This window comes from Electrophorus electricus, chromosome 19 (genome assembly GCF_041902795.1).
Source record: "Electrophorus electricus isolate QZ-2024a chromosome 19, ASM4190279v1, whole genome shotgun sequence".
NCBI classification, from domain to species: Eukaryota; Metazoa; Chordata; class Actinopteri; order Gymnotiformes; family Gymnotidae; genus Electrophorus; species Electrophorus electricus.
Window position 1 is genome coordinate 2,469,388 of NC_137515.1, and position 22,113 is coordinate 2,491,500.

The window sequence follows — 22,113 nt, forward strand, 5'->3', positions numbered from 1 at the left end:
TTGCTACAAAAAAATGTATATTCAAAATTGTAGAGTACACAAAGTTTCCAGAAAAACACTACACACACACACATATGTGTGTGTGTGTGTGTGTGTGTCACCTAAAAGGCAGGTTTATAGAGTAAGGAACTGGTGGGAAAACCAATAGACAAGGCTATAGTCTTCTACAGGCTTGGCTTAAGTATCCAATGGCAGTAGTTCTGCAGTTAACATGTGGTGCCGTGGTGTGAAGTCTGCCCTCTAGAGGATGAACTGGGTCAGGAGGCGCATGGGTGTGTGCAGACCTCCTGTTCCCCACTAGTGGCTCAGCTCTCATTAGCCGCACATTTTAGAACCAAATAAATATGTTCTCAGAGCAATAAATGCAAGGACGATCTCCAACCCACTGGATATATTATATGGTCTCTGAGGCATCAATGTTCTCCCAATGGGGTTAGTCACCCTGCTGCAGTAAAACAAACACACCTTATTCTGTGGTGATATTTCAGAATGCCACGACCACAGTGATTTTCTGCTTTATGAAATGTGACTAAAAATTACTTTCGAAGCCAACCGAGTAAGAATGATTAAGAAAGAAACAAACAAACCATTATTTGAGCTCAAGTACATTTTACCTGAAGCAGATATTATCTCAGTCCATTCCAGATTACCACAGGAACGGCAGAAAACCAAGCCTGTACTAACTGCTTCCACTTTTCCATCTGAGTTTTGATTGACTTGCCGGAGTAATGGATATTGTGAGACCTATGGCAGGGTTCATATCCCCAGTCCGTCAGAGGCAGAGGGGGAAAAGCAATTTCACCGCCGTTCGTAATTCAGATTGGAATGCCAGGAAGATGTCAGCCGCTCATGGACATCACTGTTTGTTCCTCAGGAAAGCAGCTGAGCTGATGAGGACACCAACGCTTCTTCACACCGCACTTCCGTTTATAAAGAGCCCAGTTTGGTGTACCGTCTTGTTAGTCACACAGCTGACTGCTGTCTCCGCCTTCCTGAAAGTCGTCTTCACAAAGACAATGAGGCGTGATGCGTAATCCTGCTGATATGGGCTGGCTTTATGCAAGTCCAAAACTCCTCAGTGCAGTTCCTTGCAAAATCGATACGGAATCGCATATCCACAAAATGTGATTTAAGCTTTTTCACGAGAAATTAATGGTGACTCAGAAGCATGTGCAATCACTGAATATAACAAAAAGATTGTAATAAAGGCTTGATAATGTTCATATTAAATAGTAATAACAATATAACGTCTATGTTCTTTCATGCTCATAGAGACTGTTGCCTGTGCAGTGTTATGGCCCGGTTCGGGCGGATTAAGATGGCAGCTACAGGGGGTATAAAGTGGAAATTGCGCCAGGCAGAGTGGCAGAATAAAGAATAATAGAGAATACCTCTGCTCAGTTCACGCACTCCTTCTTATAGCGGACATCGAGGAAAGGAAATGATGTCAAGGTGAGTCACCTCTGGTGTTCTATAGGAGCGAAAGGAGACATTACTCAATGATCGCCTATCCGAGTGCCTCTCCCCCGTGCTCACCGGGGAGCCGTGTTTCTCTTATGCTGTGGAAGTGAACAGGCTATCTGAGCAAGTTCCTAAGTTTAGGTACACTGCCAAAGCAAAAAGAGAACAGGAATTAGGAGTAAGCATTCCTGTACGGATTGATGCCTGGCTGTTTCAGTGTAGGCTGTTCCTTAGCCCTGTAGTGGTAAGAGTAGTTAAACTTCACCTACAGTGGGAGAAAGCTGTGTCTCGGGCCTGTTCTTGTTGGAAGCAGCATCTGAGCAGTCATGACAACTAATGTCGTTTTGCGGCTTCTCTTGTAGCTCCGCTACTTCGGAGTTTTGCTTTGGTCTTGAGCTGATACAACAGCTTGTGTTGGCTTCCGCGCTTTCCCAAACCAGCCGTTTTATTTTTGTCATGTTCCATGGCAGGTTTTCTAAAGTACTGTATTCAGTGGTGGGAAATGTAGTTTGTTTTAGGAGAGATATTGAGGCCTAGCAGCAACCAGTCAAAGTGGTTATTCATGTGAAATAATTCATATTACAAAAGTAACTGTTGAGTGAGCAAAAATGGTTGTTAAATTGTTGAAGTTTTAAATATTTGTGTAAGAGTAAAATGTAAATGTACTGCTGACAGAGACCTGCTCAAGGTCTTTGCTTAAATAATGTCTAACTTACAACCCTCAGCCACAGGAAGAGTGTGAAACGCAAGCCGTGTGAAGATCACTTTCAGATAATTTGGCAAATAAGGGCAGGGAAACCTTATTTGTCAAATTACGATGACATTTAATTGAATTAAAGACAACATTTTACACAACCAAATTAAATGGCTCAAATGAACCAAGACAACAGTAGAATCATCTGACTGACGGATGTGAAATACATAGCTCCTTTAAAAAGTTCAAACATCCTAAATGCGAGCTTCCAAAGTTTTAATTAACACATTCCCCAAACTTTATTTGTGGCACTCCGAGCAAAAACATAGCTGGGACACATAATGGCATATCTGCGCAAAGCTACCGCAGAGAGAGGCAGCGCATTCAGTACTCACAGTTGTGTGTATGAAGTTACACAAGCAGACCACCCATGTTGACCACCACCTTCCATGAAAATGTGCTTTCCAAGGTGTCACTCGGAGAGATTAAAGGGAGAGAGTCTGACAAGTCACCTGGTAACCAGAGTCGTTCCTCGCCAAGGGCGTTCACACACCCCCACCGACCGAGGCACAGAAGAGCTGGTTTCAGTCGAGCAAAACTGGAATGTGTCTGGATCCAGGAATACGTCCAACATCAAAGGGCGACGTGTCCTGACTTTGCATGTGAGGTTGAAGTGGGTCTGGCTTTTGTGGCTTTACAAAAAAAAAACTTTCCAGGTTATCCACCTTCATTAGGCCCTGGGGCAAACTGGGGCAAACTGGGGCAAACTGGGACAGCACTGGGGCTATTTACAGGTCATGGTGCATGTGCATGTTATGCACACGATATAACGTTTCGTTCAGTGACGATGTCATCGGGTGTGGACGACTTCGGCCACACAAGCTTCAGCTTGTCTAGTTCAGCCGCTATTAAAGTTTTACCATGGAGATAACACCAACATGTAACTCTGAAAATGTGTGTTTACCTTTGTGGTGCTACAAATAACCCTTTCTTCAGTCATATATATTTATATATATATAGCATGCCTGTGAAGATAGGAAAGATTGATGAGGCAATTTTGCTACACACACTTCCAGCTTATCATGTGTTCAAACGTCAGATCCAGACCCAGGGTATCAAAGGTGCACACCACCCTTCTGTTCTGTTTGCTCGTGGTTCTGTTCCTGTCATAATTATCGATTTTGCCTTGTGACTGGAGAGCAGGTTTTCAGCAATTAGTGTGTCTAAATGAATATCTGGAGAGAAATGATAAGAAGAGCAAATGTATTTAAAGGGGGAAAAAAAAGGTTTTGGTGATTAGACTCCAGAGCAGGGTAGTTGTCTCCAGTTGGCTTCGGGCTAAAGATCCAACTTATGGGTAAAACATTAACAAAAATATCCTTATTTCCACACTCGGCTTTGATGAATTTAATAAGTTTGTAGTCACATGGAACATTAATGAAACTGTGTCAAGAACACAGTGAATTATAAATGGGCTGATGTAAGGGAAGAGTGTGAGTTTTTTTTCCCCCCAAGTAAAACATTTAAAAAAAAATATGAGAGGTAATTCTAATAAACAAACATAAATGCAACCCAACTAAAATTTACATAGACCTGCTTTATCTAAAAATAGTGCTGTGACTACAGAACGAGGACAACAGCACAACCAATAGAAAGGAAATGGCTCCACCAAACCGGGCGCTAACCAAGTGAGTGTCCTGTGCGGAGCGTTGTATAAGCACGTCCCCCGACTCCGCTCACTATGGTGTGCTTTTGAGGAACAAAGTATTGGCAGTAATAAATACTAACGGTATTTAAGTTAAAGTAAAGATGACGTTTTTCCAAAATAGGGAGGGATCTCGGTTAGAAATAGGCTCTATAAGCATGGCTGTCGGACTTTGAAAGAGCCGTCAAATGTCTTAGACAGAGAAGCCTGCCAGAATCCCAAATGGAAAATGACTCCAGAGTGATTGCCGCTTCGTGGACGCTTGTGCGATAGCGCGGCTAATCGATGTAAATGACAGGATGAACATCCATTCCGTTATCCGGACCCGGTTTTCTCCTGGCCGCGCGCAGAGTCGAGTGTGTTTGGATTGGTGGAGGCAGCATGGCACTGGCGCGGCTCGCGCTCCCCTTCAACTCTCCGTCAGAACGCGAGACGCGCGCTCGAGACGAGGTCGTTCCACGTTCCCGGGAGCGAAGAGGTCCCGTTAACGGGCGGAAGCGAGAACTTCAGTGACGGTCGTTGTTACCCAAACAGGAACCTACCGCTGGCAGCGTGATAGTCCGCGCGCGTCGGCGACTTAGCGAAGCCCCCGCAGACAGCGCGCACGCCGCCAACGCGGAGGATACCCGCACGGGAACATTCGCACCGGACGGCAGAGGCGCGCTCCGCTCGGTGTCGGAAGCAAGACGGCGGATCCAGCGGAACCGCTCAGTGCAACCATCGCGTGCGTTGAAGTGTGTTGAAGTTTGGTTTCGGTAGCGCGAGCCGAAGCGCTGCTTCCCGGTGGTGGAAATTCATCTCGTCGGCAGCAGGCGACGGATTCGTCCGGCCGCGGAGTTCGACTGTTCATATCATGGGGAAAAGTGGAAAGACTGCGAAACGGGAAAGAAGGTGTACTGGATTCTTACTGCAGATGATGTCTGTGTCCATGTTTCTGTTTCCTGTCTTCGTCCACATTAGTTTGGCTCAAGGTAAGACATCCTATGGCACCAGACTCTTCATGGCAGTCTAATGTGGTAGACTAGACTGTACTATCGGAGCCGCCCGCGCTGAAACTTCAGCGCTATACAAAGAATTTTCATATATTGTCTAAGAAATGTTGCTCCATCGGATTTGGAGACTCAGATATGGAAACTTGGGCCACGCAATGACGCTCAACTTGAAACGCGCATTTTAGTTTTCTGCGGTTATATCACAAAATTAACATCCCTTGCAAATGTTCACAATTTCAGCTAAAAAAAAATGTACTGCCAATATCTGACACAGAAAGATATGACTTTGTGCTGCTCCTACTATAAGTCTTTGTGAAGAAGCTAGCTAAAATACCGCCAGGTACAACGCTTACTGGGTGCCAGTTGATTATGAGATATTTTTGGCTATATGCTTTCAAAATGAGATCTTGGCTAAACTTAGCAGTAGTAACTAGGTAATAGAATGTATTTTACCGCCCATAAATGTATGGTATTAATCCGCTACGTCTTCATTATTTTCCCGTATCACTAGCCTACTGAGTTTCAGTAATCTAGTCAATAAAAGAAACGTGCTGGACAAAGAATTTGAATATTTACAAAAAATATATAAGTATATTTAAGCAAATAAATTTATTATTATTATTATTATTATTATTATTATTATTATTATTATTATTATTATTATTGCGTCTTTTTATTAATCATATTAATCCTATTATTATGTAAATGATAGCGAATGCTTGCTATTGTTCTGTGTGAATAAGCTTTCATTATGTATAATGTACGCATTATATTTTGACGATACCGTCGTGTAATTTTATGAGTTAAAGGTCATTAGTCTTGGAGTTTCGAATAATTCTAGTAAAAGTTTTAAAAGGCTGGTTGGCTCCTTATGCTTGTGGCGGCGGTGGCGAACGGAGTGGTACAGAAGCCGACCGGACACGGAGCAAAGCAGCAGAAATGATCGCTGTTACACGTTTTTTGTCCTGTAACGTGGGATGATCTTGACAAAGAAGAGGCACCTTTCTGTGTATGCGCGTGCCTCGGTGTAACCTGCGGTGCACTTCTGAGGTACGGACGGGTGCGCGCGGTCGCGACTTGCTCGAGCGGCCGCGATGGGAGATGTGTGTATTTACGTAAATTCCCACTCATCGTGAGTTCATTCTTCGTAACTTATTCCAGGTTTCGCCATGAAGTCTAAAGGGTAACAAAATGAAATACAGTTGGCGTTTACTCTTGGGCTATTTTTTAATGCCAATTTTGAATTAATCTGAGTCGCTTTGAATTTCGGATCACACATTAAGCTTCATTGGCAGGAATGTCAGCATATGTGCCTACGACTGAATGACGGATAAAGCGTTATTTTAGTCCAGGAAAACAATTAGGATTTCAGGCCCCGGGGTGGAGACCTTCACGAGAGCGCTGTACGGATGTCTCCTTTGTTGAGATAATCAGATGTTAGATAATGAAATGTTAGAAATGTTTCCTGACATTCGTGTGTGCTTATGGATACATTTATATTTTATTATGACAAGTTGAAAATGATCAGAAATGTTTTGGGGTTTTTTTTCCCGGCTTACTCTACCTGGACTCATTACTAATTCAGAATGAAAAGCTTGTTGTGTGTGTGTGTGTGTGTGTGTGTGTGTGTAACGGCTGATGCTTTTCCTAATGCATTCCTTAAACCAGGCATTTGTTGAAGCTTTCTTTGCGAACTAAAGCGTTCAGATAATGTTCCCGCTGCCGCTGGATTATAGCGGGGATGGATACGGGCCTCTCGAGCGCTCCAGTGTCGGGTTTCTGCGCGTGGAATGTTCCCGATGACACATCATCGCTCAAAGAGCCGATGTAACTTCTTTCGTTTTCGCTGTTGGGGCCTCTGGTTTTAGCGACGGATATAATTGCTGTCCAGGTAAACAGTTTCAGTCGTCCTCCTGACACGCAGGGGCAGCGTAACGGCCTTTCCCTCCATTAAAAACCAGTTTGCTAGATCTCCCCAGCAATGTTTGACAGACTTAAACCCTCTCACAGTGGGGCTCTGGGACAATTTGGTGTGCATTCTTGTCCCATGCAGGTGTCCGGCTTCTGCTGAGCTTGTAGTTATGGAGATCAGTAAAAAAATGCCATTATGACTGACCAAATCCAAGACGGTAAGATGGGAACTCAGGAACAGCACAATACCTCTTTTATGTTGCTGAATGTAGTTTGTTCTCCCCTTAGGCCAACAGTCATCTGAAAGTAGTGGTTATTTTTGTCCGATCTATTCCTATCATCCGCCTCAGGCGAAGAAAATGTCACCGGGATACGGATATTCCACGCGGGGTTAGGACTGTTAGCAACTTTATCCAGCAGGGCTAAAGTCCACTCCACAATCTTGCATAGTTAATGAGTTACATGGAAAAGGAGGAAAGCTGGCCAGCTCCAGTTTCTGAAGGACACTGCAAGATGACATAATCCCTCCATTCCCAAACCCTCCGAGGCCAGTGACATTGACTACAAAGGCAACTTGAACCACGGCGTTCCATGTCCATTAAGAAGTCGATACTCGGGAAGGACGTTGTCCGTGTCTAATTAATGGGCCCCGGTATTTTCTGAAGTTCCTGAAGAGCTGCACACATTCCCAAATCACTCGGGGAATACTTCACAGATAAAGTACTTCCCAGATTAGTTATTCAAGAGTTGCTCTTCTTCAACAGTAACCTCTCTCCTTCACTGGAGAGTCTCTTCTCTTTGCCCCGACCCCCCTGCCCCGCCTTGCCCCGCCTCGCCCCGCCCCTCCCCGCCAAGTTCTTCTCTCTAGCCCTTTCCATCACCGCTCTAAAGTGCCCCTGGATATACACTTGTTTTAATCAAGTGTGCAGAATCCAGCTTCGAGAGGATCAGAAACCGAAGTGCTGAATCTGACCTGCCTCTTGGCACCTTAGCCTCGCCTCGCCTCGGGGAGAGACGGCAGGAGGGAGAGAGGGAGAGTGAACGAGTGCTGCCACCACACAGGGCATCTCAGCCCCAAGTGTCCCCAGACGTGGTGATAGTGGCCTGAGAGTCAAGGGGGAGCTGAGCAGGGCCAAAGGACGCGGTGCCCGCCCGAGAGAGCCCCTCACAGGGCTGCGAGTGGCCCCCTGTTCCGCCTCTCCTCCGCCACCCAGATGGGCTCGGGGATTTGGGGCTGAAATCGGCCCGGCTGTCTGTTTGGATATGCAGATCCTCCGTGGATGAGGGCCTGAGATGTCCAAATGTGTGTAAACCATCCTAGTGTGTGTGTGTGTGTGTGTGGGTATATGTGTGTGTGTTTCTCCTTCTCTTCTCTGCGTGCTCCTGGAGTTTTGTGGCCAGCCGTCATCGTATCGTTCATCGCTCTTCACAAAATTCCAGTGCGGGCGAGCCCTCTGAGGAGCGGCGGGGACGTGGCGAGCACTCCACGCTGCTCCTGAGCAGACAAGGCCTCCCCTGTTTGGGCTCCCAGAGCATAATGTGAACCCGAATGGCCCCCTGAGCAGCTCGTAACGCCGGGCCACTTTTTCCATGTGCTCACCCCTCTCTCTCTCTCTCTTTCTTTCTCACACTCTTCCTTTCTCTCTCTCTTTCTCTTCATTTCTCTCTCTCTCTCTCTCTCGGTCTGTTTGCCCTCTGTGCTCTGCTTATGGAGCCTGATCCTAATGAAAATATTTTCATTATTCAGCCTCCTTAACAACGAAAACATCCGCAGGGGGGTGGGGCTGAAGGAGGCGGACGGGTGCAAAGCCTTAGCCGCCAATAGATGCGCAAGCGGGCGCGAGTGTTGCTGCTCTCACCATTACGGCAGCAGCTTGCCTCGGCGCTCTCAGGGGCACTGCTAAGGTTACAGCCATCACGCTCATTCTCCAAGTTCTCTTAGAGCACAAAGGCTGCATTGTGCACGCAGGAGACGGCCACAGAATGACCCAGCACGTGTAACGCCTAGGTAATTCCCTGAGGATGACATGATGTAGGGCACTTTAGAGGCTGTTTTATTTGGGTGTGTGTGTGTGTGTGTGTGTGTGTGTATTGGAGGGGCGGTTGGGTGGGTTTGAGCACATGCACACGCAGGTTAAAGTAAAGGTGTCATCAAACATCCTCGTGCCTCGTTTCCTCCCGTTGCCTTGTGGGTGACGCCGGGGAAGCGCACGTGTGTGTGTGGCATCGGGGCAGAGGGAGGGGTAATTACTGTGAAGACCATCTTGCTGAGGTTGCAGCTCGTCCGCCCTGACATCATGCTCCCCAGCCGGGGGGGCAAGGTGTGTTGTGCTGGTCGGCCTCAGAACTGGCCCGTGTCCGGCTCTGCAGGTAGGAGAAGCAGGCCGGAGCTCTTCCCCTCCTTCCTTTGTTGGAAAGAAAAAATGGGAGTGGGAGTGAACGCAATTAATCACACCCTGTCACCTCCGAAACTACTGTGTGTAACGGAGGGGGGCGTCTGTGAGAGTCAAAGCACGAGCATTCAGTTCTATTAGCAGTCCATTAGTGCAGACTGTTACAAGTACCAACACTTCACGCTAGCATTCCAGTCCGGAAGGGTCTGACCTGTCTGTCGTCGGCGCAAATGTCTCTCTCTGTAACGAGCCTGTCATTAACGTTCACGTGCACATTTTGAGTGTGTGCGATACATTTTTTGTCTGTGTGTGTTGCGCCTGTGTTGTGGTTGTGTCGACACATGAGCCTTTGCTTTAATGTCACTCTACTGAACAACTTTCCCTTTGAAATCCGAACCGTGGCCGTCTTTTGTTTTTTTGCTTACGGAGGATCTTCTGTTCCACGAGGACCCTCTGTGCCCAATTATAGGTGCGGATCAGAGAAGTGTAATTCACAGTCCCGACTCCGCCTGTCGAGAGGGTAATTGTGATCAGGACATGGAGAGAGAGATGAGAGTTATTATCACATGAGCACCCTCTTTTTGGGGTCAGCGTGGAGAGGAGGGCGATATGGCTTCTCTTTTGTAATTCGGAGGACAGAGTTAGTTTTTTGTTTGACTTTTTTTTCCCCAACCACGTAGCCCCAAACGTGGCATTAGTGCACCGATCTCCTTGTGCTATATATATGAATAGAGCTCCAGTCATGCTAACAGAGTGGCTGTGTCCTATGGCCTGAAGCACTTACTGTGTTCCCGTGCTCAAATGGTTTTTGACCTGCGACGAAGCAAAGACAGACAAGCGTTTTACACGATAGTGGCAGTGGATAGCGAGCCTGCGGGTGAGGCATCGCAGCTGGAAGTGTTCCTGCACGTCCGTTTTCCTGCGGCGGAGGTGAGGTGGGGTGAGGTGAGGTGAGGTAGGGGTGAGGTGGGGTGAGGTGAGGTGGGGTGGGGTGAGGTGAGGTGAGGTGAGGTGAGGTGAGGTGCGGTGAGGTGGGGTGAGGTGAGGTGGGGTGAGGTGAGGGGTTTAGGAACATGCTGCGTGTTGCACTCCTGTGCTGCCACTGCAGCATGAAGTGGAAGTGATGCTTTTATCCCCCCCTCTACACACACACACACACACACACACACACACACTCTAAGAGGCTAGGCTCTCAGGGGCTTCTGTAGGCTGAGTGGCCGGAACGTGGCATTCCGAGCTGGTTGTCTCTCCTGCCCGTGTCCCTCCGCTGGTCCTGACCCGCACCCCTTGGTGAACAGCCAGCTGGGAATGTTTAGACCTGTATCTTTAGTTCGGGATGTTACTTTGGTTTCATGTAGCCTGCTAATGTGCTTATACTAGGAGAACTTCTTATTACTTACATTTATTTACATTTTTGCACTTGGCTGATGTACCAGTTCATTTCTGCTGCGTCCCGGGCAAGCTGGGGGGCACAGGCAGGGGGGAACGCTTCCTGTTTCTCCTCCCTGGTTTATCAGCGTCGCTCTTATTCTTCAGGCCGGCTGACAGATGAAAGCGCAGCGCAGATAAATGTTTGTGCCTTCCTGTTTTTATGGGGCTTAAATAAAGACCATACATTAGCACACTGCTTTGAGCTTTTATTCTCTCCTTCTTCACTGAGCTCTGGTTTCCATTAAGGGCACCACGCAGGTCAGTGGTGATAAGAGGACAATGTAGGTACCCCTGCTGTCTGGACCCTAAAATGTGTGTGTGTGTGTGTGTGTGTGTGTGTGTGTGTTCGGGTGAGAAATGTTACGTGCATACATGCAATAGCCCACTCTCGGGTGGGTAATTAGGGAGGGCGGTTTTAGCCAACTGTACCCTCTGTACAACCTTAATGCTCTTATTATCATCAGTATGTGCTTTACGGCAGGATGTCAAAGCTGTGCGGGAAAAAGGCTTCTGGGGCCAAAGTAAATGAGGAAAGAGGTCCTAAAATACCACACTGGCGTCCCATGAGCTGTGTGTGTGTGTGTGTGTGTGTGTGTGTGTGTGTGTAAGGAGGTGTTTGGCTTGAGGTCTGCTGGGGCTTTTCCAGAGGTCGTCATTCTGAGGCGGAAAGCCCCCTGTGTAATCTAAGGATTCCATGCGTCTGGTTCCTGGACTGTGTCAGTCCTCAGACGGGGGGAGATAAAACACTCCTCTGCACCAGTCTGGCCTCCAGCACTTCTTCACATGTTGTGTGTGATGTCAAACCTGAGAATCAGGCATCAAGAGCAGGAAAAAAAGTTCCAGCCAGATAAAGATGCGGGAACACCAGGCATTCATCTCGGAGCAAGCCATCCTTTTTTATAATTCCTCCCATATTTCTTACCCGGAGTTATCTGCACAAGTGCCAAAGCAGCTCCGTAAACTGCACAGGCCGTTAGGGGAAGGCTTCAGTGAATGTGTGTCACAATGTCAATGTTTAATGTTGTTTTTTCAGTCTGTTAAATGAGGTGCTAAATTAGAGCCCCATATTGTGATCAGTTCTACACAGGGTTGGCGCAGGGGCTGTTGAGAGAGAACGAAAAGTCTCAGGAGTGTCTCGCAATGAGTCTCGCAATGAGCGCGATTGAAATTTAAGAGCAAACCGATTTTTTTTTTTCCCATCCCTGATTCCTGCTTTCTTGTGTCAGCAATGTATCCTTTTTTTTCTCTGGTCACAGCCTCCCAAAATGAGAGAGCACCAAACGGCTTTTTAGTGGTCCACGTTGATGCCGCTAGGAATTATCCTCTCGGTCAAAATGCCGGCCTTTCTTTTCGGAGTCCGACGCCGGCTTCGCCGAGGCCATGTCGGGCGTGGGTTATTTTCTTCGTTCCGTGCAGTTCTGAGCACGTGATGTTAGCGGTATGCATGGCTGGCCTGAACTCAGCACTTTCGAGCTCACGGAGCCACATCGCCAGTCTCTAGGGTCCCAGGAGCTGGGAGTGCTTAAACTGGGCCAAGCTTGCCGGGGCTAATTTTACAGGCGCTCTGCCGACAGTAAGTCTCCCTAATGAGGACTTTCTGCCTGGCCTGACACAGCCTTGCTTCTTGCTCCACCCCCTCTTGCCTTTCCTAGAAGGAGCGCGGGCAGGAGCATCAAGAAGCAGCGGGCGTGACGCACCGGCGGGGGCCAATCCCGGGCCGGGAGTCCTTCACCCCGCGCCTCCAACACGGGTTTGAACCATCCCCGTCTGCCGAGTATGGTCAAGCATCTCAAGTGGCGCTGAAGAAAACCGGTAGCCGGTTAAAAATGAGAATGTGTGGAGTTTGAAAGCGGACTCTCGTGGGGTCATAGAGAGGATGGGAGGAACAGATTGCACACTAAACAAGAGTAGCTTACCAGGCTTGAGGAAGACCTCCAAACATAGAAGAGTACGTGAATAAATAATGAGTCCTGGCCTGAAGTCTTCTAATGGAAGCGTGCGGTGTGTGAAGTTACCTCTCAGAATAGGAGCATCAGGTAACCTGGTGATTCTTCGTAATGCAGACGAGTTTGACCTCCTCTCTAGACACATTCTCAGCACATGGCTTTTTATCTTCAATTTTGTCTCATGTGTTTTTCAAAAAAGATTTTTTACTCTCCCTCTGCCTGAGAAATGTAGCCTATGGCCCCTGCGTCTCAGTCAGGGGTCATAAACCTGAGCGCATGCAGTGGAACACACACAAGTCTGCTCCATGATGTAAACTGATACACCATTATGAGGGCATTAGGCATTCCCCAGAACCCTCTCTCACGGAAAACAAACGATCCTCTCACAGCGTATGAAACGTATAGATTCCAGGCATGGGGGTGGGGATGGATTTGCCAGTGGGATGGAGGGTGCGGCTGGTGTCCGTGTAGGCCCAGGCATAAAAGGGCCAGCCGCGCGGCCCATTCGTGAGCTCGGGCTGCGTGGGGCCTCCCGTTTAGAGGAGCCGTCACGTTTGAATTACAGGTGCTGAGCGCTTGCCTTCAGTAGCCGCGCACATAAATTTCGCCGCGCGCACAACCCTCACGCCTCTCATTTGCGAGAGAGTGCGTCGGTAAATCTCCTCTGTGTTTGTTCTTTCAATAAGGCCGCCAAAAAGAGAGAGAGAGAGAGAGAGAGAAGAAAGGCCCATGTTTCACCAGCTGTGTCTTTTTTTGCGTGTGTTTTGCCGGTGTTACAGCGAGGGAGGTGTTTTATCGCGAGGCCTCACTTCAGCACAGCCAAGCTTCGCCAACAAAAACAACACTCTGGGCTTGAGGAGGAGTGGGCCGGCCCAGAGGGAGGGGGGCGGCACCAGCACAGGACCCGCCCATCCGCCCGTCATGCCGGCAGGTAAGGACGGATGCAAACGCGTTTGCGTGCGGAGCAATGAGTTTAGCCAGGCGGTGCTGGAGCTCACGGCATGTGGAAGATTCACTTTCCCTGTGCCCGTCGGGTGCTACGTATTTTGTACGGAAAACGGACAGTCAGATTTTTTCATGCCGCTTTTGGGAAGAACGGGATAAGAGGGGCCGGCTGTTGCAGCCAGTGCCGTGATTTTTAATCCCGATGTTCCATCGTGGACTGAAATGTGTTCGTAAGAATCACAGGCAGCATCGTTTACACTTTAGCCGGTGACTTCTTGTATTCTCCGACCTTTCCTGTTTGCTTTAAGAGGCACTTCAAACAAATGCCGGACAGGAACCCGGCTTACTGTGTCCAATAGCTCGGAGATCCGTGCCTGGCCGTGTTGGACTGGATTTGTCTGTATTGCCATGGAATGCGCCGGGCTGATGTCTGACTGCAGAGGACTAACAGCCTCCCTGTCACTAAGACTGCTTCTCCCGCCGTATTCTTAAGGCCCTGTCACAGCTCATCATCGCTTTCCCTCACCTTCACTTCCTGTCCCTTTCTCACTTATCTTTGGTCTTTCTGGAAGGTTCTCCGAGATGCAACTCCAGCTACATGGGGAGATAATGACTTTGAAAGACTCTTTTTTTCCTGTAGATATTCTGAAATAATATCTGCTTGGTGCCATCCCTCGTCCTGCAAAGTGGTCTCTGGGTTTCCGGTAAAAAAAAAAAAAGTAACGTCCCCTCGGTTCAGTAATCTGCTAATGACGATAACGATTTCTACTGCGGGCTCAGTAACGGCGTACAGCACCCTGCGCCTGGGTCTGACTGCCATGCTGTAGCCATTACGTGCGTGAGGCTTGACAGTCTGGCTTTTATTTGAAAACAGTAGTCCCATTTTCCTCCCCACGTAGCCGCTAGAGAAAGCGCTCGTCTCGAGCCCTTCGCCTGGGCACAACCGCTGTTCCAGTTTCTCTCTGAGACGCGTTTGAGACGAGGCCGATAACAATCCGCTAATTAGCGCCGTGCACTGCAGATCTCAGTCAGCGCTTTCAGTATCGTAGTAATAATTTTTTCGTTTTTTTTAAATGCCAGTAATGGACTCGCACGGGCCCAAGGAGGCGCGACATGGCTAGTTATGCGAAGCAACACCACCCTGCACCATCTTGATTGTTTGCCTCCACAGATGTGGTTCGGCAGCGACAAAACAAACAAGCGCCTCCGCTCTTTTCTTCGGTCTTTTCAGAAGCAAATGTAGGCCATATGCAGATTTGGGCTCCGTGCTGCGCAGCCATACAGCAAATTCCTTAGCTTTAGCGCTTTTTCCCCTGTATCTATTTTAGCTGCTTTTAGGATCTAAAACATGTTTGCCTCATCCGTCTTGCGGATAAGAAGTGGCATTTCCTTGGGCTCCAACTGGTAATTTTCCCGTCCTGTATCCCAGCTGGTATATTTTTGCTGCTTCACCTATCTCACCGTAACCAGGGTCGGGTCTGGATTTGCCTGGGGCCAAATTTGCCTGAAAGCCCCACTTTTCTTCTCAGATCAGACTACATTAAGGGGGGAGGATGGATGAAGGCGGCCTGGTCCTATGCATTATCGCAGATGGTCATAACCCAACAAGCCCCCCCCCAGACTTGCTGTGGCGTGGCCCTGAATGTGAATAGCTCCAGTCAATGGCCTTTTCCCTTTATTAATCTCATCTTGGGCTCATTTTGTCTTGTCTTTTCTCTCTCTCTCTCACACACACACACACACACACTGAAGATAAATAACCGTTCAGCAAAAGGTTTTGGATGGTAATTGACAGGCCATGCTAAACAAATCCACTTGCCCTCTGTCGGGGCCCCCCAGAAACCCCCCTCCCCCACCCCATCTAATCTAACTAATGCTCCTTGTTTGTGCGCCGTATGGTGAATTGAAAACAGCCTGACTCAATACCTGATCCATATCGGCCCGCCACGTCGCATGCACATTAGCTGTTTCTCCATAGCTCCCGTAATTGCGTTACAGCACTCCGAGCCTGTAACTATTAGGGCCTCACACTGTCCTGCCTGTTGTTAATCGCAGCCTCTGCGGGCTCCAGCGCTCCGATTAGGGCACCGGCGCAGGGCGGGAGCGGAGGACAGAAATGAACGACTTCCTCTCGCTCCAGGCCCTTAGGCCCCGCCCACCTCTCTTCACTCCACTGGCCAGGAATCATCTGGAGACCGCAGCAGGTTCCAGAAGTTCTGCCCTGTCTTGATAAGCTTGATAGATGCTTACAGAACAGCTAACTCAATCCTTGGTTGGAAAATGGCACTGAAATCCTCTGCCCGACTGTCTGTGAAAGATTTCAGGGCGGACTTTTCTCTGTAAAATGAGAAAATGCTCCCAATGTCCGTAAGCGTTTGTGTGTCCTCCCTGGTGCTGCTTCCGTTCCCCAGGACGTCATGGGCATGTCAGGAGAGGAGCGTGGGTAATGGGCTTTCTCCAGGCTGGGTGGGGGGGCGGGGGGGTGTTGGGGGGATCTCCGCCTCCCGCTGTAATCACTAGATTGCTGGGGCTCATCTTTCATCACGCTCTCCGCGGATCCTTCTGGGAGACGGCTGGCCGGCCGCGGAAAGAGCGGGGCCGGGCCGGGGATCCGGTTACGCTGTTTCAAGCTCGCTGCTTTTTCCAGGCAGCGTGGCAGTTTAGGGATATGGGCTCTGCAGGAATAAATGACCCGTACCTCCCCACATCCCTCCCCCTGCTTCTGGGTTTTCTTCTGCTAACAGTGGTGGTCGGCAGTTTATCAAACGGCAACGACTAGAAAAAGGCATGCTGGGACGAGTCTCTCGTCGCTGTAGCCGTAATCAGTTCTGGCCTCCTTAATGGAGACGTCAGTGTGAATCCAAAGAGCAGCTCTTTAAAATTTTATAACTTGGAAACGGCTGATTTATAGTGATGGGCATCAGCGAAGCTTCTGAGCGGCAGAATGTCTCTGTCAATACCGATACAGAACGGAGGGACTCGGAGAACAAAGGAGGCGGAGTGTGAGCGTGTGGTCTGAACGGCCTTGTTTATCCGAGCCGGTTAAAGGGCCCAGAGTAGCCGGCACACCGAAGCAATGGGAGAGGTGAGAGGGTGCGGCGCGTGGCCCTGACACAGCAGACCAAAGAAGCGACCCCCCCCCCAGCCTCTCCCATCACCCCCGCAATCTCCCCTGTGACCTCAGCACCTGCCCTCTGACCTCCATAAAGTCACTTAAATCATTATCTTCTCAGCCTCCTCTTTCCCAGGTCCCGGAGTGCACCGCGGACCTACCTGCCAGCTGACATTTTGTGATCAATTACGACAGACAGGGGGTATCTGTGTCTGGGAAGCTCCCCGGGGGCAGATTTGTCAGCGGTCCGGGGGCAGGTGGGGGGGGGGGGGTGATCAGATATGCTCGTGAGGAGGCATGGCAGAGGAGTAAAGGCAGACAAACGTCTCACTCGTCTAGACATAGGGTTCTTTTGTCATTGTCTTCGTTCACTCGCCTTTATCCGTCTCCTAGGGGCTTCAGGGTTAACGAGGACCGCGACGAGCCCTGGAGAGCAAGGTTTAGCGTAGCCGGCCCAACTCTGAGGGGGCCAAAATCAGCAGCAGCGTCGCCGTTGACGACAAGGGATTGGTGAGAGGACAGCAGGTCTTTGTGGTTTAGTGATTCACCCAGTAACTGACAGATAATCCCTCGGTGGGAGAAACGCGGAGAATCTGTGGGAGTGATGTGCCCGGAGACGCTAATCCCCTGCTCATGCTGTTGCTGCGCCCTCCTCGCCGTCAGGTACGGGCGCCGTTGCCAGGAGTCTCTCTCAACCCCCCCCCCCCCCCACACACACACACACACCTGCCTCTGAGCTGCGGGAATTCACTCTGCCCCCTCCAACTTCCCCACACCTTCACATCCCTACCCCAGCCACCACCTCCACACCCATCTTCGCTCGCGGCGCCTGTCGTCTTTAAAGTGGTGTTTGTTTTTACTGAAGTGAGTAATCCATTCTGCGTCATCATGGCAGAGCCGTGTCCAGTCGGGGGTTCAGAAGCCTCCGAGACGGATCACATCGGGCCCTAATTAAGCGTGTCACCATTTGCCAAGTCTCGTCCTGTCGCAGGGACGCTGCCGCTCCTGACTTATTGTACTCAGGAGGGATGGGACAATAGACTGGCCAGCATGCCTGTTTGTTTTAATGGAAGCGAACTTCATGGGGACCTGTGGGAAAGGGATTTTTGTGATAGGATTGTGAGGCTCCAGGCACGGCCAGCTAAGCCATTTCCATTTCTGCCAGTTCTGGAGGTTGTGGAATGCAGCCTGAAACACAGCATGGCACGTCCAATCCCTTCCAAGTAAAAGCAACACACAGATCCAATGCTGGACGCCATCTTGTCCTAGTGTCCCTGCTCTTCCGTGGTCTTCTTTCATTACACTCTTAAATGTCTGTTTAAAGAACCCTTAGTGTCGGGCACAACTTTGCCCAGTGGATTCCAAACAGAGCCACAGTCAGGATGAGTGTTCTACATAATAAAAGTCCCCGCACGTGGGCGACTTCACTTTTTAGAGCCCAGGTTAGTTTTAGAAACACATCAAAATAAAGAACAGCGCCCAATTACATCCGAATCCTCTTGTTTTTCTGCCGACGTCAAACCGTTCCTCCTCTCACAGAAGGGGGTCACAGCGAGGATATTCTGACACTATCTCCCAGAGACCTACTTTCTTCCACTGCTTGATGAGGGGATCTGGAGTAAACAATTTCGTTTGCCGGTCACCATGTTCTCATCCTCCTAATGTGATGCAGGTGACTCGTGGGGGAAGGCGGACGTGCAGTTCTGACCCGTCCCAGGTCCCAGACTTGTAATTAAATACCCGACTACACTCGCGGCTTTCCTCCATGGGGCGGGCTTTGATTACATCACTGCTGATGTGTGCTGGTTAGTGTACTACCTGCCTTTCTGCTGTCAAGCTCCGTTACTAAAGTCTGCTGGCTTGTGACCTGTGACCTTGCCAGCATGAGGACATTTGTGGCACATTAGCATGCGAGTTTATGTGTGTGTGTGTGTGTGTGTGTGTGTGTGTGTGTGTGTGTGTGTGTGTGTGTGTGTGTGTGTGTGTGTGTATGTTAATGTCTGAATGAGGTTAGGGGAGTTGTTGCAGTGAATTTGTTTTCTAATAATAGTAGGAGTATTTATCTTGAAGATCTTCTGCCTTTTCTCCACGAGCGAGGGGAGAACGGAGAGTAAGACCCTGGTAGTCAGAGCCCATTGAATTCTCCACAATGGCTGCTTTTGTCTTGCTTGTGATAACATAATTGGACCCCAGGTACCAGCCTCACAGACTGGAATTAGTTTTCACTGTATGAGGTATAGTGAGATTTAACGTGCCACGTAGCCATCACAACAAAAAAAAGCCTGCGTCCCCCCACCCCCGCACACCAGCCCCCCACCCCGCTATATATCTCTCATTTTTTGCTTGTGATACAGAAATGCAGCCCTCCGGATGAGAAAAGAGGAGAATAAACAGGCGTGTTTTCTCTCTCCGGAACATTACGCTCCAGCTCTGTGCGGTGTTTTCTGTTGTTTGTATCCATTTGCCGGTTTCCATTACGTGCAACTCTGCCCACAGTCCACTCTGACACTATACGGCCCGGCAAAAGTCCCTCCGCGATCGGGGCCCGTTTACCCACTCTGGGTCAAGATGCTCTCTGTGTCAGTTCCCCTCAACGGCTGACTCAGAGGAATGGTGCGCCCACGTGCGAAAGCCGCTCACACCACATGGCACGCAGCCCCTCCCCCGTGCCCCGACTCGGGGTGCTTGAGGAAGCGGGTGGCTGGAAAGGTTAACCGGGTGAATAAAGCCAGCCCCCTGAAGATCAGGAGTCACCAGTCTCTCTCTCTCTCTCTCTCTCTCTCTGTCTCTCTCTGTCTTTCTGTTATTCTATCTCCATCTCTCCCTCCCTCTTTCTATCCCCCTCTCTCTTTCTCTTCCTCGCTCTCTACTTTCCTCCCTCTAGCGCTCTTTCTCCTCTGTAAACAAGAATGAAACAAGAGGACCCTTCATCAGCCTGTAACGCCCGGCGCCCCCTGCTCCCCTCCCATTACCTCTCCCCTGTGTTTGCTCTTCCACTCCAAATATTGTTTCATCGCTTTGAAGAAAAATGGCAGAGCATGTGCGTGGGCGTCTCGGAGGACTGGCCACTCGGGAGGGAGGTAGGGTTGGCTTGGGCGGGTCCACTTGCGGCAATTGGGGTGGGATTTGGACCCGTTGGCTGGGCAGGCCTTAAAGTTGTGATGGGAACGTTGCTGAATTGGACTTTTGATGGCGACTGCACCGAACGTAAACATCGTGGCCTTTCACAATCCAGGCCCAATTCTGATTAACTTGCTGACCCCCCACACACACACCTTAACATTTCTAGACTGATTTTCCTCTGTGGCCTGCTTGAAACAGCCTGGACCTCACAGAGGAAAGAGAGAGAGAGTCTGTTTCCATGAATGAATTAACACACAGAGGGAGAAAGAAAGACAGAAGGAGGGAGAGAGGGAGGGAGGGAGTGGAGAAGCAGAGAGAGCGTTCCTATTGAACATTTTTCATCTAGTGCCCTTTCCACTGCACAGAGAGAAAGAGCGACAGAGAGAGAGAGAGAGAGAGAGAGAGAGATGACACAGCAGAGCGAGCAGAGTTATCTGACCCCAGTGAGCTGACTCCAAGCACCTCAATTCTTGTCTCTCTAAAACAGAGTAAACAGCTTTTGTGGGTGTAACCAAAAGAAAGAACAAAGCAGAGAGAGAGAGAGAGAGAGAGAGAGAAAACAAGCTAGTGTCTCAGGAGCCTGTCAGCTGTAATGGTCCCAAGAAACCCACTATATCATAAAATAATTGTAGAATGACTCATTTACGCAGCGCTTCCAGGACGCAAATGAGAGACGACCGGCCGACACCTGCGAGTCCAGTAGTGGACGTTTAATCATCTCATGCGTGTCAATGGCACCATCCGAAATACAACGCAAACCACACTGAGTCACATTTAATATCTTTAAGCCCTTCTGAGCTTCTCCTCAGCAGATAAGGTTGGTTAACTTTACTTTACACAGACCAGAAAATAAGCATTTATCACTGCGTTTCGGAGTGAGTGCGGGACACGCCGGCGTGCACGTGTGCCGTAGGTGTGTTTCTGCACGTCTGCAAGACCCCGTAGTCTTCCGCCTGCCGCACGGTCCGCAGGGCCACCGGCTTTAATTAGCGGGTGCCCTGTACCTGTCTGTCTGCACTGGCGCCGAACACACTCACCTACGTTTGCTCACCCCGACGCCGGCAGTAACCGGAGAGCACGTCGCAAAACCCAGGCCTTTGCGTGTCCTTTTTCCTTATCCTAGACACGGAAGGAGAGAGGACCTGATTAGCTTGATGTGCTGCGACACATAATCAAAACACAGTTTCATCATCAGTCACGACGTAGGCCGAGTTCACGGAGGCCCCTGATGAAATGGCTCCATCCGAGGAAACGCAGTGGAAAGCGAAGACTGCCATTAAAGAAACTACCGCGTTAAGAGGTTCAGAGGCGCCGCCTTCCCTTGGGACTGAACTCAATTAGTTTCCACTGATTAACTTCTCTGACTCCCCTTTGCCCCCACGATTGCCCGTTCGGAGGTACCCAGCTGATACGAGATGCCCCTGCCAGCGACGCTGTATAGTCTGTACGGGTGAATTATAGCTGAAAAAGCCTCAGGTCTGTTGCTAACCCCTTCGCTCTACACACACACACACACACACACTTCTTCTTCTTCTGTCATCAGCTGTAAAGAATCAGATTCAGACAGGATATAGCCTCTCCCAGGAGTTAGCGCCAGACCAAGGTGGTAGTTATCCCGAAGAGAAGGCCACGTGAAGCTTCAGTGGGTAAGGGTGGCCCTTGCTAGGGACGGTTCCCTAGGGAGAACGACTGGTTCTGAGGGACGCTGGCGACAGCCTTGTCAAGGGCACAGCAGTGCTGAAGTTTCCAGGGCCTCGGCCCCATAACTGGAAGAGTGTGAGGTAAATTCAGTGAAGCGCAGCTGATATTCAAACAACACGGCGCTTTCGCCGGCGTCTCTCGTCGTCTTTGAAAGGCACTCCTGAGGTGAGGAAAGAGGCACTCTGTTCTTTTGAAGCCGCTAATCTGCTAAAAGTCAAAAAGGAAAATATAACGGCGTGGTAGCCTTGAACCTGCTCATTTCTCCCACTGATTACAGCTTTAAAGCAATCTCCCAGCCTGCCCTACGAAGCCTAGGCGGTGGTAACGTCCAGCCCAGAATAGCCGATCTTTTAATAGCACCTCGGGCTTCACAGTGGCAATGACCCTCGCGTGATTTGAAATTTTCCTCTTCTTTCTGTGTTGCTTCTTGAATGCGAGATTTGGCCGAGCATACGGGCTTAAGCTCCCCCTGTGCCACAACCTCCATCCTCTGGCTGAACTCCTCACGCGTCATCTGCATGAGGAACACGAGAAGAGCGGTCACCTTCTGCAGCGCTCTAAATGATTGAGCAGGTCTTGGTTTGACAGAGAGGAAACGAGAAACAGAGAGCCCCTCGCGGTCACAGACCCCCCCCGCCGCACCCCACCCATCAGTCAACACAGGAAAGAACTGAGCCTGGTTGTCGGGGAGGACTTTTG

The 22,113-nt window shown here is 49.6% G+C and overlaps 1 protein-coding gene across 3 annotated transcripts in view; it reads left to right on the top strand.

Annotated features, from left to right (window-relative positions):
- Window positions 1-3,894: 3,894 nt before the first annotated feature.
- The window catches only part of unc5cb (unc-5 netrin receptor Cb), a 110,654-nt gene continuing 92,435 nt past the window's right edge, over window positions 3,895-22,113 (top strand). The window contains exons 1-2 of one of the 3 annotated variants that reach the window (XM_081702711.1): window positions 3,895-4,831; window positions 13,313-13,464. In XM_081702711.1, coding sequence (XP_081558837.1) covers window positions 13,455-13,464 — 10 coding nt within the window. In that variant the 5' untranslated portion in view covers window positions 3,895-4,831; window positions 13,313-13,454. The remainder of the gene's footprint in view (window positions 4,832-13,312; window positions 13,465-22,113) is intronic. The other 2 variants (XM_027003507.3, XM_027003506.3) reach the window with 2 other exon arrangements.